The 17,001-nt window shown below is 38.3% G+C and overlaps 2 protein-coding genes across 9 annotated transcripts in view; one reads left to right on the top strand and one right to left on the bottom strand.

Moving 5' to 3' along the window:
- The window catches only part of itsn1 (intersectin 1 (SH3 domain protein)), a 97,460-nt gene extending 90,718 nt beyond the window's left edge, over positions 1 to 6,742 (bottom strand). For 4 of the 6 annotated variants that reach the window (XM_022674721.2, XM_007251341.4, XM_049470016.1 and 1 more), the window contains exon 1: positions 6,599 to 6,742. The gene's annotated coding sequence lies outside the window, so the exon portion shown is untranslated. The remainder of the gene's footprint in view (positions 1 to 6,598) is intronic. The other 2 variants (XM_007251342.4, XM_022674724.2) reach the window with 1 other exon arrangement.
- Positions 6,743 to 6,745: 3 nt separating this feature from the next.
- On the top strand, positions 6,746 to 16,783 carry cryzl1 (crystallin, zeta (quinone reductase)-like 1). Of its 3 annotated transcripts, none has more exons than XM_007251339.3 (14): positions 6,746 to 7,049; positions 8,670 to 8,742; positions 9,141 to 9,218; positions 9,357 to 9,429; positions 10,385 to 10,429; positions 10,516 to 10,584; positions 10,735 to 10,868; positions 12,212 to 12,323; positions 12,679 to 12,699; positions 12,983 to 13,081; positions 14,284 to 14,399; positions 14,566 to 14,671; positions 15,291 to 15,336; positions 15,420 to 16,783. In XM_007251339.3, exons 2-14 carry the CDS (start codon positions 8,680 to 8,682, stop codon positions 15,517 to 15,519), a joined length of 1,062 nt encoding a protein of 353 aa, XP_007251401.1. In that variant the 5' UTR covers positions 6,746 to 7,049; positions 8,670 to 8,679; the 3' UTR covers positions 15,520 to 16,783. The 3 variants fall into 3 exon arrangements, with proteins under 3 accessions (XP_007251401.1, XP_007251402.1, XP_022530446.1); XM_022674725.2 differs by lacking the exon at positions 6,746 to 7,049 and adding an exon at positions 8,278 to 8,354; XM_007251340.3 differs by lacking the exon at positions 12,679 to 12,699.
- The last annotated feature ends 218 nt before the right edge of the window (positions 16,784 to 17,001 follow it).

The raw sequence follows: 17,001 nt of genomic DNA, 5'->3' as shown, positions 1-17,001 counted from the left end.
AAACAAATAGTCAAAGACACTAGGGACAGCATCATAACGAACAATGCATTAAAATTAAATAAAATGGGGAAAAAAAGTAATAGTTTGTTTCTATACTTTTTGTAAAAAAAACAAACAAAAAAAAAAAAACCTAAAGTTCTGATCCTAGAATCACCCGCCCCCAGTAGTATAGGAAGCTTTAAATGGGAGCTTTAAGGTGCATCATACTTCACTACCACAACCATATATAAGCCTCACTGCCCACTTCATTCACCAAGATGGGAAGATGTTCTCTTGTAACACTTGAAGCTTTTGTCTAGTCAGAATTTAGATTATTACAGATATCACAGTTTCCCAAAGCAGTATGTAGGTATGGTGGCCTTAACAACAATCACCCCTAGCCTTGACATCACACCAAAAATAAAGTCTACATGACATTAGTATCTTGGTACATATGAGACTAAATTCTAACTAATGCTGCCATAAATCAAAAGGCCTTCAATAGTTCTTAAATTTGATCTATTTCTGTGTAACTCTTGAGGTTTTCCATAACACTTAGACCTGTACAATGATGTTGAAAGTTTCCTTCTTTCACTTTACCACACATATATGACAACAACATGCCCGCTCAAGTTTCTCCATACTTGAAAAACATCTACAATAATAATTTTCCCCAGGCAATGAGGAAACCTTTTACCAGCATGCCAACTCACACAGACTTAATGCAATTCTGCAGCTTATCAACACAACAGTGGTGTAGAGATTTAAAATCCCAACTTCACTCTTACTGATATAATCCATAGAAAAGCATAAACGGGAGACTGAACTTCAGGCTAAACTGTTCTGGCGGTCACCTTGAGCAGTGACACAATGATACAGACACATCATTTGAACAGCAGTAGGTGTGCTGTATCATGGAGTCATTTAACACTGGAGTGCTGTAAGTGGAATACCAGAAATGACAGCTGCTATCTGAATAAAACCACCCCACCACACACACACACTTTACTATGTAGTTTTGTTAGTTATTTGCTTATTTTGGTCCCTTTACTATTTTAAGTAACTTTACATTTTGTACTAATTTTCCCATCTCCTAATTTAGTTTTTTTTCTGAATTAATATTTTCTTGTAGTTAGTCTTCTGTTTGTTAAATTACACAGGCTAGGCTTAATTGAATAACTTCAGATATTTTTCAATTAAACTGCAGAAATACAGGGAAAATACTGATCTAGGCCTGTTAAGCCTGTATCAGTTAACATTAGTAGCGGGCAATATAACAATATGAAACGCTATTGAGTGTTTTCATTGTAGTTAATGAAAACACTACGTCCATTCAGGTCTTATAATCTTCCTTTTTACACAGTTTTACCCCAACATGAGTAATAAAGCCGGCTCTGCTGTAACAGAGACTGCAGTGACAAAAACATTAACTAGATCTAATGTGACAGTTTCCTTAGGAGGGCCTGAATCTGCCTCTGCACAATGTTATAACAAGGTTACGGCCACGGCAGAAAACCATGCACACTGTACGCGCGCACACACACAACTGTGCAAGTGCATGCGGGCTGTGCAGTGAAGTCAACATTAGTTCAAAGAGACAAGCTTTCTTCAGAGAAATATGATGCATTAATGTAGTCCGGGATGCTACTGACAAAATGTCAATATTTTCCAAATAAACACCGGAATCGGAAATACTAAAATCTGCATTAATAACCGTAAAAAAGACACATTCTTCCTTCCTGACTGTTAAATAACTAACTAACTAAGCTCTTACAATCCTGATGTAGCCATTTATCACTTATCACTAAAATTCTATAAGAATTACAGCAAAGTAGGGGTGTGCCATAATGTATTATACGCAATAATATCGCCAACATTTTTGAATATTGTAAAATTTTTATATTATACGCCATATCATCCACCCCTAAATATCACATTCTTTTTAGCAAAAGAAAAATCTACACTATGCTCATTTCACATTATATATCTACTAGAGATAGATTATATCTGTTCAGAATCATTCATTTTACTTCAGTCCTGACGAGAGGGTAAATCTGTGTGCGGTAAAACCGGTTATGAGTCATAAAGAGATGGCCTACTGGTTGAAATATGACTTGGAACTTTACTAATGATTAGCTGGTAAAGCTCCAAATAAGAGAAGGGACATAAGTCCATTCAACGTATGGCATTATGTCTATAGAAAAATATATACATATAATAGTAATAGTACAAAAAAAAAGAAATAGGCATTTTGGGATGGGAGTTTGGGATGGCTGCCAGAAAACTTCGGGACAGGGCATCCCTGTACCAGGGTTCAATCAATGAGAAAGAGTTAAAAATGCATGAGAGCTGAATTTTTATCTATTTGAGGGCGCACAGCTCAAATAAATGTCATTAATCAGCATGAAATGGTTGAAATAGTTGAACAAAACAGTGTGGGTAATGGCACTGTAGGCCATAAGCTTACATCAAGCTGATTGGGTCTGACTAGGGCGAGTGCAAATGATACACAGGAGCAAGAGGTCTTGCCTTAACCAAACAACAACTTCCATTTAAGTTCCTAGCTTGTAGAAAAACACATTGTTGTGGCATTCCTTGACAAATTATTGTATGTTAGTACAATATGCTCTTTATGATTGCTTTGGCATAACTTCACTGTCACTCTTATGGTCCATGCAGCAAATTTCAAAAGCTAAGACATACCAGCCCTTCTCTTCTGTCTTTCTGCTGAAATAATCAGCACCACAAACGCTATCCCCAAGCCAAGGGCCTTACAGGGAGGAAAAGGTTCACAGAGCAGTACAGGACAGACAATGCAGATAGCAGAGGTGGACAAAAGCCCAGACACAGTAACACACACACAAACACACACACCAGGCCTGTCATCCAGCCCACTGAGACTGGGCTGCTTTATCTATTCCTCCAGACTAAATCTCCACTGAATAATACCCGAGATGGGACGGGGGGGATGGGAACAAAAAATTAAAGAGGGAGAGAGAGAGGAGGAAAAAAGGGGGGAGGAACAAGAGAGACCAAGAAGAAAAGGGGAAAAAGGACAATTAGTGGAGAGCAAATAGCTGTTCTTGTGTTATTCAGCAATGACACCCTGCCTGATTCCTTCACACTTCCACCCTCAAGCATATCTTCTCTACACTCCATTACAAAACAAAGGGGGCCTTCAAACAGACACTATAATCCAAGGGCACTTTGGCCATCTCCATTTCCAAAACTGCATACATTCATCTGCTGCAACATGCTGTACAAACACTATCTGTCTAAAATGGTTGTTGTTGTGAGGATATTACTGCATTATGCCACACAAGGGCATTAGTAAGGTCAGGTAGGTACTGATGTTTGGATGATCAGATGATCATACCCCTCAGGTTTGACAAGATGCCACTGTAGGGAGTTTGAAGAAGGCCCACCACATAGGGCACATGAACGGTACCTAGATAGATACAAATGGAGAAGCTTTTCAATTAGTTAGGTTTATACTGATGGAACCGAAAGCCTGAAGAATCAGACAAATCATCAACATTGCAAACTGATACATGAATCATGCAACTACAATTTGCTTGCATTTGTTTGCTTAATAGTGCGTGTTCACATATTTACTACATGAATGCAAAGGCCAAATATATCTGTGTCCAACACAAATGGTAAGAATTTTATTCTATGAAGGCAACATATGGCTTTAGGTACAATGATACCAAGGTCCTATAACAAGCTGCCAGGGCATAGCCCTTGGTCAAGACCCATGTGTTTACTATACTAGTGAATCTAAAAAAAAGAAAAAAAGAAAAAAGATCATCAATGAAAAGTTACTTTATTGGACCAACACCGGCAGATGACATGATTCTCCAAACCATCACTGATTGTGGAAACTTCACACTAGACCTCAAGCAGTTTGGACTGTGTGTCTCTCCACTCTTCCTCCAGACTCTGGTCCCTTGATTTTCAAATGAAATGCAAAATTTACTGATCAGTGATGGTTTGGAGAGCCATGTCATCTTCTGGTTTTGATCCACTGTGTTACATCAAGTCCATAGTCAGTGCAGTGTTTTTCGCCCTTTTACGGAGATCCAGCCAAAAGTACGGATTTGTCTTATATAATATTCTACTTTTCTGAGACACTGATTTTTGGGTTTTGATTGGCTGCAAGCCACGATCAAAAACTCTTAAAATAGATCACTTTGTGTTTAAAACATCTGTTCAAGACATGATATTCACATCTTGAACTCAATTACTGAAATAAAGTAACTATAAAGTAACGATATTAAAATTTTTAGAGATGCACTAGTACATTAAATGTGCATCTGCGTGAACAGGATGTAAGCAGAGCCCAAATTCCTCTCTGTCCAGCACAAATTGTGACTATTGCTGTATTTATCTTTGTCTTTTTAGGCCACACTTTGCATTAGGTATGATGATCCATGTGCTTTTTATGGGCAAGGCTTTCTATGAACGATTTTACTCTTTATGCCAAGACAGCTAACTCATCAGAAAACGTGTCTGAACATACAATGCATCTAAATGGGCGTTTTTCCACCAGACAACTCCCACAATCCCAATTCCTTTCACAGGAGTCAAAGTGACTCGCAGGAGAGCTGAGAGATACAGTAGCTTCTTTTTGCTTAAAACAAGTCCTCAAAACAATACAAAACGAAATTATGCAAAACATAAGCTACAAGTTTCGTCCAGCAAAAGGAGCTAAAGTGGGATTATCCCAACCCCACCTAACGGGAATGTCAGCAGCGGATAATAACGCAGTTATGCCTTACTTAAACTGCCCTCCAGAACACCTTCATGACTGTATCTACGGTATGAGGATGCGGCAGAGGTGTCTCCACTTTGGGTACTTTAACTACATTACGTTATCGTCATCGTTCGTTACTGGCAGTTCCATTTAAATCCAGTGACTGAATCCCAATTGAACGCAGAAGACGTTTCATATGTAATGCTTAGCTATCGACAGTAGGTAGCTAGGATAGCTAACCTAGCTTAGCTTGCTGCGGCACCACCACCACCATAAAGCCAGCTAGCTAGCTAGCTATCTAACTATATTACGGGAATGCTGGTGTTGTGGCAAATTGCGCTACCATGCCAAACCGTGCTACCCTACTGTACATATGTATTTAAAGATTGAAAAATACAAAAAACGCAACATATTATTATTATTAGTAGTAGAACATATCAAAACATGCACAAAACAGAGCAGAAGTAGTCTGCTTTGCACTTCTGGACACTTGTCCCTTTACTGTACATCCTGTACATTTGCACTCCTGGACACTATTTTACTTACACTTAACTTAAATACAATACTTGCACACTATCCTCTGTATTACTGCACTACCTCCTATCTACGGTTAGGTTACTTACATGCTTTGTATAGTTTTTGTATTTATATATTCGTGTATATATTCTTTGACATCTGTAGTAGGTGAGATACTTAGGGTGAGGTTAGAGCTTTTTTATTTTTAGTTAAATTTATAAGGTATATAGTTATTTTTTCAAATCTTAGTTAGCAAATTCTATAATCTTATATTTCTTACTATGCTTTCTTACTGTAACTTACCACCCCTATTATTTACACCCCTTGTTTGTTACTACAGTGTTGAGTTGTATAACTTGTACTGGCTACTAAATATATCTATCTATCTATCTATCTATCTATCTATCAAGAATGTTCGCTAGTTAGTCATGTGACAGCCTAAGTTAGTGTGTATTAGAGGTTACAGCTACGAATTTCTTAACATTTATCCTACCTAGCATTTATCTATTTTATTTTACTACTTTCTAAACACTTTCTAAACACTCACTACAATAAATAACAATGTTGTTATTTGCCCAAGTTGTTTAATGCACACTATGATTAAAAAAAAACAAATAATAAAGTGAGTCAGCGCATGCGCGGTGCCGAGTAAAGCAGTAAGACGCACATATAGATGGAGAGCACAACTCGACAGAACACCCACCGACCGGGCTGAGCTAACCTAGGTTAGCGTGGCCAAGCCTGCCAAGCTAGCTACAGCTGATCCTGTGCGAGAGGAGGGCTCAGCACGCTCAGACTCGCGTATAAACACATTTGGCTAGCTAGCTTAGCTATATTTTAACAAGCTGAATTCAGAATATAGCTAGCTTTAGTTAACTAAGTTAACACATTTAGTTAACCTACATGCATTTAAACATCATTCGTTAACTTAATAGCTACCCAGTCTAAGCAAGGTTAGCTTACTCATGAAAGGATTTACCCACCAGCAGCCCCAGTCCACATAACACAGCTTTATGTATCATTGTATCATTATGTAAGCAAGCTAACTAATATTACAGCAGCTCCTAGTCTAAATTCTCCAAATACTCGCAGTAAATTAAGCCTCTTATGCTTGCAGCGGCTGTAACAAGCTGTTTAGCGGTTAGCTAAGCTATATGCAGTGTAGGTAGGTAGGTAGGTTAGGGGTGTGTGAGTGTGTGTGTCTGGTGGGCGCTGTTAGCCAGGCTCAGCTAGCCGCGCTTAGCCGCACATTTTCTCCCCAACACCGACGACGCTTCGGGGCGCTTGTCAAAAAGGACGAGCCCCACCGAGAGGAAAATAACAGCGCGGGACGCGCGCTTCTCTTACCTCATCGTTCGTTATCCATATTTGTGCTACTATTTGGCAGGAACGGGCTAAAAAGACGGGGAATGAAAGGCGGGAATCCTTTCCTAATGGATGAAATCTCTCCCCTCGTTATTTTCTACTCCCCGCTCTGCTGCCTCGGTACGGACAGCTTTTGCTACGCAACGGTGGAACCTCGAAGTCTCGCGAGAGCTCCCGCGCCGTTAACGCGAGAGGTCGGCGGCTACGTCATTGTTTTGGTCAGGCGGTTGGTTGTCTGTCATTAGCATTAGCTAGTTAGCCTAGCGATAAGAAGAGAGAAACACAGTGAATAACCATAATAATGATATAGTTACCTATTTATCTGAATGAATTATCTAACGTTAGCTATAAACAAGTGATTATTGTCTGTGTGAGTTCCTGACATAGGGTAACCAGGATCTTACAGCGACTAACGTCCATTTCAAGCTAACAGGTAACTAAATAAACCCTCAATTTCAGAGATAGTTAGCTAAGCTAGCTTGCTAGATATAGGTTAATTACTGTATTTGTATTGATGAAGATTGTATTGATGGCAGAAAGATGCATGGGTTTTATAGTTAGAATATTGCTAAATCAGGATTTCTCAGTTAAACAAACAGTCGTCAGCAGAACTAGACAATATAGGCACATTTAGTCAAGTCAAGTAGTTTTACTGTCAATACTGCATATGTAGCTACAGGACATACAGAGGATTGAAATTATGTTACTCTCCTTCCCAAAGTTACAAGTACAGCAAGATAAACATCTAAATATAAAGTATATAAAATATAAATACAATACAACAAGGTCACAAATATAGACATACATGAGACAAGAGACCCAAGGCAATAGTGATGGGTGGATTAAAGATGGAATGACAGTACCGTTGTAAACAAAACCTGTATAAACATTAGTGCAGTATAAGGGTATAAAAGCTTACGGCTGGTAAAATGAAGGAGTGCATAAAGTTTTTGAAATGTCACAGTTTAGCTAGTTAACAAGCTACTATTCCTATGTCCTGTCTTTTTTTAAATGATTTTTTACAGTGAAAATGTAATATCGAAGACCGTATTAAAGCTACACAGAAACACATGGAGTCTTTTTCAACTAAAAACATTTAATAAACCAGAATATGTTTTACATTTTAGATTCTTCTAAGTAGCCACATGTAGCATTAATGGCACTGATTTTGATTTGCACACTCTTGGTATTTTACTGTCACCTGGAATAGTTTTCTCAGTGTCTTGAAGGAGTTCCTGGGGGTGCTGAACACCACCTGCATTTCCTTCATGATGTACAGGCCATATGTATCCCTTAATTGTTGTCATGTCTTCAATATTACTCTACAATGTACAAAATAAAGTAATTGAATGAGAAGATGTGCCCAACCTTTTTCTATCTATCTATCTATCTATCTATCTATCTATCTATCTATCTATCTATCTATCTATCTATCTATCTATCTATCTGCACTTATTCCTGTTTTTTTGCTGTTTAACTACAACTACATCCTATTTAAGTTTATTTAAACCTATTACGTATTACTTTAACTACTATACTACAATGTTTATACTTTTAAAGTTATGTAATTGTTTAGAAATCTTTAGAAATTATGAAAAAGTATCATGTCACTTGCAGCCCCTGTCGAGAGAAGCTTCGTGCTTTTCCTGGCGGGGGTGCTGGCACGTCTTCAGATTAAGCTGGAAAATAGGTAGCGGTTAGCTAGCTAACGTTAACGGCCTTTGCTGTGCTTTTAACGGTTAGTCTTTTATCTAATGTTATCAGTCTTGGCTATGTGGTTGGTGGTTAGCCTATTAGCAGTTGGCATGTTGGCTAACGTTATCAGTCTTTGCTGTGCTGTTAGTAATTAGCCTGTTAGCAAAAATGTATCCTGTTACTTAGCCTGTTAGCTAAGTTGTCTGTCTTTGCTGTGCTGTTTGTGGTTAGCCTGCTAGCCGACATTATCTGTCTTTGCTGTACTGTTAGCGGTTACTCTGCTAGCTTAGTAAGTGAGCTATAGTCCATTGATTTTGTTGTATACATAAAAATATAATTATGCGCTTTGTCTCTGCAGGACAGCCAGTATGAAAGGACTGTATTGCAAGCTGAGTGAAGCTGGAGAGGTTAAGTTTATTATACAGGACACGGTAAGTTAATATACAGTGTTATTGCAACATGGACAGTTTTATTCAAAAGAAAGCCATTCCAAGATTACTCACTTTTCAAAATTCTAATTTTTTATTTTATGTACAAACATACCATCACCCACCTACTTACCCACACACCCATCCTTACTTACTCACGTTTAATGAATATTCTCTACAAGTGGGTGTCATTAGTATTATTTGGTGCTTCATATTAACAAAGCTGTGTGTGTGTTATCTTTTACAGCTTCTTACAAATCATGTGGCACAAGGTTATCAAATAAAATCATTTTAGATTTAGTGTCACCTAAATTCCTTTACTTATATTATAGTTTATCATTTCCCGCGCATGACTCCCTGCTGTAGAAATCATATCAACTTTGCTGTGTCTTAATTTACAGAGCCTGCCGACAGCTATCGGGAACCATCAGGTCAAAGTTCAAGTTAAAAGCTGTGCTCTGAGTCATGTTGACATAAAGGTGAGCGTTCTTTCGGTCAGCCAGCTGTATGTTTAGTTTACCATCAACTTTTTTGTTGCATATCTGTCTCTGTCCCAAATGTCAGTGTTGATGCAATAACACCAGTAAAGCTCAATTGAAGCTCTGTGTGTTTTTCAGTTGCGTGAGGATTTAAAGCTGCAAAGTGAACATGTGCCAGTTGGACGAGAGATAGCAGGAGTCGTGCTCCAAGGTTACATTTCTGACCTCCTCTTCTTTAGCTTCTGTAAATTACGTTATATATAAAGGCTATGTGAAGGACTTGTTGTTTATTGGTTTTGGGATGTTGGCTGTTGCAGTACAGAAATCACAATGTTATATTGTCTGCTGTGAACAGCCTGGCCAAACCCCAGATGTTTTCAGTGTGCGTTCAAGATATTTTAATGCACTCAGTTTCACTTACTATAGATTGCCAAGATCGGCTCAAATTGAAATTTGCACAATATTACTTGAATAATCAATGTGGTCAATTTCATTGGGAGGAAAAGAAAGTATATTATTTTTCTCATTTATCGATCAAGCATTATGACTCCTCGTTTCTAGACTGTTCTTTTTTCAGCTCTACTGATAATATAAGACACTTTGTAGTTTTACTGTATAATTAGATTGTAGTCCAGTGTCTGTTTATTCTGTATACTTTATTATACTCATTTTAACCTGATCTTGATTGGTCAGGACCCTGCAGGACCACCACTAGAGCACCACAGAGCTATTAGTAGGGTGGTGGGTCAGTCCCAGCACTGCAGTCACTACATTGGCATGGTGACAGTGTGATAACAGTGTGTGTTGTGCTGGTCTGAGTGGATCAGATACAGCAGCAGTAGCTAACTAAGTTAAATAAAGCTAAATCTACACAGATTTCTCTTCTGAAACTGTTTATTTGGGTAAGTAAAGCACTTCTGATTATCTATAGTAAGCTTAGATTCCCAAATTTCTCCAGCATTAAGGCTGGAGCATTAGCATTAGCTGCTAACTGACACTGATGATTCTTGGGAAAATTAAAGGTTTTTAAGTGCACCTTGTAGTGCGAAAAATACAGTGCATGATTTTTGCAGGACAGCAAGAATATACAGAGTATATATAGAAAATGGCACTAATTGTACCAATTGTACTAATTGTAACAATGTTAATTTCTCATCTTTTTTCAGTTGGGCCCAAGGTGACCTTTTTCCAGCCTGATGATGAAGTTGTAGGTAGGAAGTGTATATCTGACAAGTCTTCTGAGACCTCTCTAGGCTAATAAGCTTGAGACCTGAATTCTCCTTGTGTTTATTTTCAGGAATCCTCCCCCTGGATGCCGAGGTGTCTGGTCTCTGTGATGTTGTCCTTATAGATGAATATAATTTAGGTAATTTCCATTCATAGCCTGACAGTTATGATATTACCATGGCTGTAAAAGACATTTAAATTTAACTGCAGGGTTCAGTTGGTATGTATGGACAGTAATAGTGAAATGCTCTGTGTGTGTGTGTTTGTGTGTTTCCATATGTGTTGACAGTTCAGAAGCCTGAAAAGGTGGGCTGGTTTGAAGCTGCTGGAGCAATTAAGGATGGCCTCAAGGCCTACACAGCTCTACACACTCTGGCTCGGATAGCTGTGGGACAAACGCTACTAGTGTTGGATGGTGCGAGTGTATGTGCTTCTTTTTAAACAAGTTATCTCTTTAGTTACTACTATTCCAAACCCTTACACTATAGGCCTATTATTATTATTAATTACTCTGTTCAAGACTAAAGATTATAAATGAGTCAGTAATAGGGATGTCCCAGCTTTTTTATTTTCCATCAGATCCTAAACAGATAAATAATGACTGAATCATGAGTGCTAGGTAAATAGAATATTCCATTTCTTTGGATATTTGACATTCCTGGATCCAGAGTGTCACAGTTTTTCTGGTAATGAGTCATGGAAGGCATTCTAGTGGGCCACAGATTGAGTGATAGTGATTGTGACCGGCAGCATCTGACTAGAATCGTCAATGTGAACAGACAAGTGACTGTAGATCCTGCCCACACACACTGTACATCTCAAAGATCAGTGCAATCTCATCCTCTAATCCTTCATTAGTTTACAGAATTGACACTGAGGTGTTTAAAAACTCCAGCAGCACTGCTGAGTCTGATCATTACCAGGCTAAAGTGACTTAAATCTGATTTTGTTGCTTAATGTGTGTAATTTTTTCATGGCTGTGTGAACGCGACAAATCAGATTTTTTTTTTTTCAAATCAGATTTGAGTCACTTTTATATGTGGTCCTAAATCAGATATGAATCCAGTCCAAGGACGTTATATTTTCTCATACCCACACATCTCTTGGTGCAGCTGTGCAGCTATAGCTGCAAAAACAGCAAAAGTAAACCGCCTGGGCTTTTTTTTTCACCTTCTCAACCTGAACATGAACTTCAGACCAGCTGTTTGCTGTTTCTCCACTTCAGCAAAAAGATCCTCCTCATATGAACTGCTAACAAACTCATCTATTTTTACCTTTATAAAGCTAGGAGTCGTCTCTCAAATATGACGTTTTGTGTTGTTGGTGAAGAAGGCGACGTTTATACACGTATCAATGTGAGCATGTGAGGCTTTTCAGGGACAGATATGTTCACATTACACACAGATACAGATCACTTACATTTGTGAATTTGAACCGTCAAGATAGCTAAATCTGATTCGAAAAAAAACAAAACGATTTGAGCCAAGTGGCTTGTAATGTGAGCGTAGCCTATCACACACTTACAGTGCCAGTGTCACTACTGAACTGGGAATAGAATGACCCACCACCAAATATTAGCTGCTCTTTGGTAGTTCTGGGGGTCTCGACTGTTCTGTGTATTCTGTATAAATCATAGAATTACGAAGTGCGCCGACATTATCAGTGGAGCTGATAGGGTGTAGAAACAAGGAGGTGGTCATAATGTTATGCTTGGTTCGTGTACCTCAGCTTACCCATGCATCTTTCTGCCTGTGTTATGCTTGTAGCCTTTTGGACTCCTGGCCATCCAGCTAGCCCACTACCATGGGGTAAAAGTCCTGGCTACTGCCGTGTCCCCTGAGGACCAGAAGTTTCTGGAACAGCTCCGGCCGAGTTTGGGTAAGAGAGCGAGGGAACATTATTCACAATAAATAGGGAACATTTGCAATAAAGCAATAAGTTGTAATGGAGCAAGTCGGCAACATCCTGACTGTAAAACTCTTTAAAAATGCTTTTAGTTCAGTTAGGATCTGCTGTTCTGTGCATGGCGTTCCCGCACATTTGATCCTCCAGTAATAGCTTTCCACAACAAAGAGCACTCAACCCTCTAGTGAATGTCATTGGCTTTGACCTTCTGCTTTTCCTTTTTTCTCCCTCTCCTCTTAATCATTCCTCTTTTCTCCTCTTCATATTTTCCGTACACCTGATCTGCCTCCTCTCCTCCTTTCAATCTTTTTTCTGGCTCTTAAACAAGGTGTGCTGGAATCGCTTGTAGGTGAGTGTTTTATTGCGTGGTGTGTCTGATGCTCAGCATCTTTAGCAGATGGGAAACAGCAGTTTAGTGTCAAGCTTTGATTTAAGCGCTACAAAGATGACGACAATTATAATGGTATCTTTATGGAGACATTTATTTGATATAATTGGCGTGAAGCCAAAAGCGCTAAGTGTTGCATTTCCCCTCACTGAACTGAAATTAAGAATCTTGTAATGCTACTTTTACAGCTCCTTCTTTGTGGTGCTTGTGATTTTGATCGTGTATGTGATTTTTTTTTCCATAGCCAGAGTGATTGGAGTGTGGGATTTAAAGGTGGACCTAGTGGACTTATGCCTGGAAGAAACTGGAGGACTAGGAGTGGATATAGTCATTGATGCAGGAGGTATGACCCAAAAGCAAATGTGTCTTCTGTTTAATCAGACTAATTGCTGATTGCTGTGTGCAGATTTATGCATTATCAATCATTACTTATTGGGGAGATGGATGCTCCGTTTTAAATAAATTTATGTGATTTAGCATTTTCCTTATACTAGAAAAAAACTAGAATAGAACTAGTACTAGAATAGAACTAGAACTAGAATAGAATATCACTGAAAAGTTATTTTATTTCAGTAATTCAGTTCAAAATGTGAAACACATATATTATATAGATGTATTACACACAGAGTGATCTATTTTAAGCATTTCTTTCTTTCTTAGTCCTGCTGGAAAATGAAATCCGCATTTCCATAAAACCTGTCAGCAGAGGGAAGCATGGAGTGCTGTGAGATTTTGTGGGAAAACCACTGCACTAACTTTGGACTTGATAGAACACAGTGGAGCAACACCAGCAGATGACATGTCTCTCCAAACCATCACTGATTGTGGAAACTTCACACTAGACCTCAAGCAGCAGGACTGTGTGTCTCTCCACTCTTTCTCCAGACTCTGATCCCTTGATTTACAAATGAAATGTAAAATTTACTGATGATCAGTGATGGTTTGTCATCTGCTGGCATTGATCCACTGTTTTATATGAAGTTCAAAGTCAGTGCAGTGTTTTTCCGGGAAATCTTCCAGCACTTCATGCTTTTTGAAGATGTGGATTTCATTTTCCAGCAGGACTTGGCACACTGCCCACAATGCCAAAAGTACCAATTGATTTTATATAATATTCATATTTTTTGAGATACTGATTTTTGGGTATTCATTGGCTGTATGCTATAAAAAGAAATAGACACTTAAAGTAGATCACTCTGTGTGTAATACATAATATATAGTATAATTATGATATCTCTAATGTATTAAAGGAACCAGAAATAAATGGGGTTAAGCTAACAAGCACTACATACTACTAGTAATCATGTTGTCTGATTTGCTGTGCACGTTGAAATATGAGAATATATGAAATATACATCATCAACAAAAAAACAGCTGCACAACCACAGAAATGAAACTAGAATGTATTGCGAACATTTAGATCTTTAGATAGATGCTTAGCAATGGCTGCAGAAACTGCATGCATATTTAAGGCTGCATGTGATGAATTATCACAGGACATGATTAAGAACTTCTTCTTGTATTGACGTATTCTTCTTCCACCAGTGCGGCTTCATGAAGAAGACACTGAAGAAGTCAGGAATCATCTCCCACACAAACATGATATCATCAGTCTTCTTGGAGTTGGAGGACATTGGGTCACCACAGAAGACAACTTGCAGGTGAACGATTATCAATACTGTTCATTCCATTGTATTCATGAGTCACTATATGGACAAAATCTAAATAATTTAACATCTAACACATTTTAAAACACAGTGTAACTTTAGGTTGCTGACTGAAATGTTCATTTTTAACTACTGTCTTTATTACTGTTGCCCTCCACAGCTGGATCCTCCAGACAGCTGCAGTCTCTTCCTGAAGGCAGCCTCTGTGTCCTTTCTAAATGAGGAGGTGTGGGAGGCATCCAGGGCCAGACAGGGCAGATATATCCGTATCCTTTTAAAAGCAGTCAGCTCATTTAGTCATATTCTCCCACTTGTGTCAGTCAGATGCTTAAAGGACCATTAGGGATTATATTTTCAATAGTAACATCAGATATCAAGAAAACATGCTGAGATTATTCACTGGCAGCTGGTGACCAGAGTACTTCAGCCAGTATGTTCTTATCTAAACTGTGCTGTCCATTACTGTAATCTTTGTAGATTTTAGTCTTTTAACCTCCATGTCTGCCCACCGTCATTCCCGCATTCTTATTATTTCCACACCCAGGTTTGCCGGGTATAGAACACAACAGCACACAAAGCTTGTGCTGCAACCTGGCTGTTTTTTTGTTACAACATGCAAATGTGAAATCATAACAGTCACAACAGACAGGGATGTGCGTACGTAGTAGTGCACATGAAGAGTAGACAACACTTTTGAGTGAACTTGCTGGTAAAAAGCCATAGAGCCCCAAGTATGCTTATGGCTGCTATTCAGCTGAATATGGTTGAAGCCTGAGGAGGTTTTGCTCCGTCCTGAGGCTGCCTCTGTGACCTGTTTACTGCTCTACTGTACATGTGTCATCCCTGCTAAACTGGGTTACATGCCTTCAGTCTTCCCTCTCTCAGATATAATGAAGGATGTGGTGGAGAAGCTATCAACAGGAACCTTCAGGTAAGAAAAGGAACAAAATACAAATGATTAAAAATGCTTTTCTTTAATGACTGATGGAAAATGTACTCTTTTTTTGTGTGTAGGCCACTAGTAGAAAATCCTGTGCCTTTGTATGAAGCCACTGTTTCAATGGAGATGGTGCAGAGAAGACAACTCAGAAAGCGAGTCGTGGTGAAGCTTTAGGGGGAAGATTCTGGAACTACAAATTTCATCATTCCATGATAAAGGGACTATATATGCATATGATAAGGATAACTTTCTCAGCAGTCAGTATATGTATGTGTTTATTTGCATTGTGGATGGATTGTGGATGGTCACTTTTTTCATCTTTATTTAGGATATTCATCATATAATAAATATGTTTAAATAAAAAAATCATCATCAATGAAATGGTTGCAAAAATAGTTAGACATAAATTAGGGCTGTCAACATTCGAAATCAGTAACGCATTAATTTTTTTTACGTAAATAATTACACCACCAGGTTTGACCCGAACTTCCTGCCAAACTGACTTTTTTCTGGAGTGGTTCATTTATGGTGAGATCGTGATTTGATCTTTATCCGACCCAGCTATCAAATATACTTCTTTTCAATTGAGCTGAACTGCTGATTAGCCGCAGACTAATCTGATATATTATTTAGATAATCTACTGCTATGAAAAATGCTGCTCCATGGTGTTTCCACATGCAGTAATGTGCAGCATTCACTGCTCACATCAGCGTTCTGTGTTAAAGCAGCTTCACACTGAACAGATATACACACTGGAACACAGAATCTTCTCACTATTATTTACTTTATTGCTCCAGCACCGGACAGCTCTGACCAATCAGAGGAGACAATGTGCTCGCCTGGTTTATTGGTGCATATTTTGGTGCGTTTAGGTTTGTATCTGCGTGAAATCAAACCAAACAGAGGGAGAAAACGCTTCAAATAAACAAACTCATTAACTGATCCGGACCATAAAAACTTTTAAACAACCAATGCTGAGTGGGTTTTATCTCGCCTCTAACATACAAGTATATACTAGTGTTTTAACTGACACCACTAATATAAATATAAATATAATTGCATTTTAAGCTTCATATTCATAAATATCCACTATAAAAACTTGCATCTTAAGATAAACAAATACGATTAAACATTCTGAGTCACTAATTTCCGTCTTGTCGGTTGGTGAAAAAAAAAAATTGATGAGAATGTGTAATTTAATTTGAAACATATATTTTAATATGTGGCTGAAAAGTTGCATTTTAATAAAAAAAAGTGGGCACAACATTGTAGACCAATTTAAACATGAAGTACAGTTAACAGTTTCAATTTTTTTTTATCTTTTATTATATAAAACATTGTAACATGTATCTGATTAAACATTTCAACATGACAAAGTCACATACCAGAAACCCTGCTTGTAATTGCTTCTTTTGATCATAAAGTCTTTTATTTGTACTTGTCTCATCCTCATAATTTATTTGTAGCACTGCGGGGTGCCATGTTTGTTATGGTACACTGTGCACTCCAAAACAGGCACTTTATGAAAAAAATATGGTGTTTCTTCAGACTTTTGTCATCTTGGGACCTGAGTACTGCATCTAGAATCTAGCTGGTCTTCATATCCATGCCATCAGGTCTCAACTGCAACTGATCCAGAATGCAGAATCACCGGC

Source organism: Astyanax mexicanus, chromosome 21 (assembly GCF_023375975.1).
Source record: "Astyanax mexicanus isolate ESR-SI-001 chromosome 21, AstMex3_surface, whole genome shotgun sequence".
Classification (NCBI taxonomy): domain Eukaryota; kingdom Metazoa; phylum Chordata; class Actinopteri; order Characiformes; family Acestrorhamphidae; genus Astyanax; species Astyanax mexicanus.
This window is presented reverse-complemented; position numbering and strand designations above follow the sequence as displayed.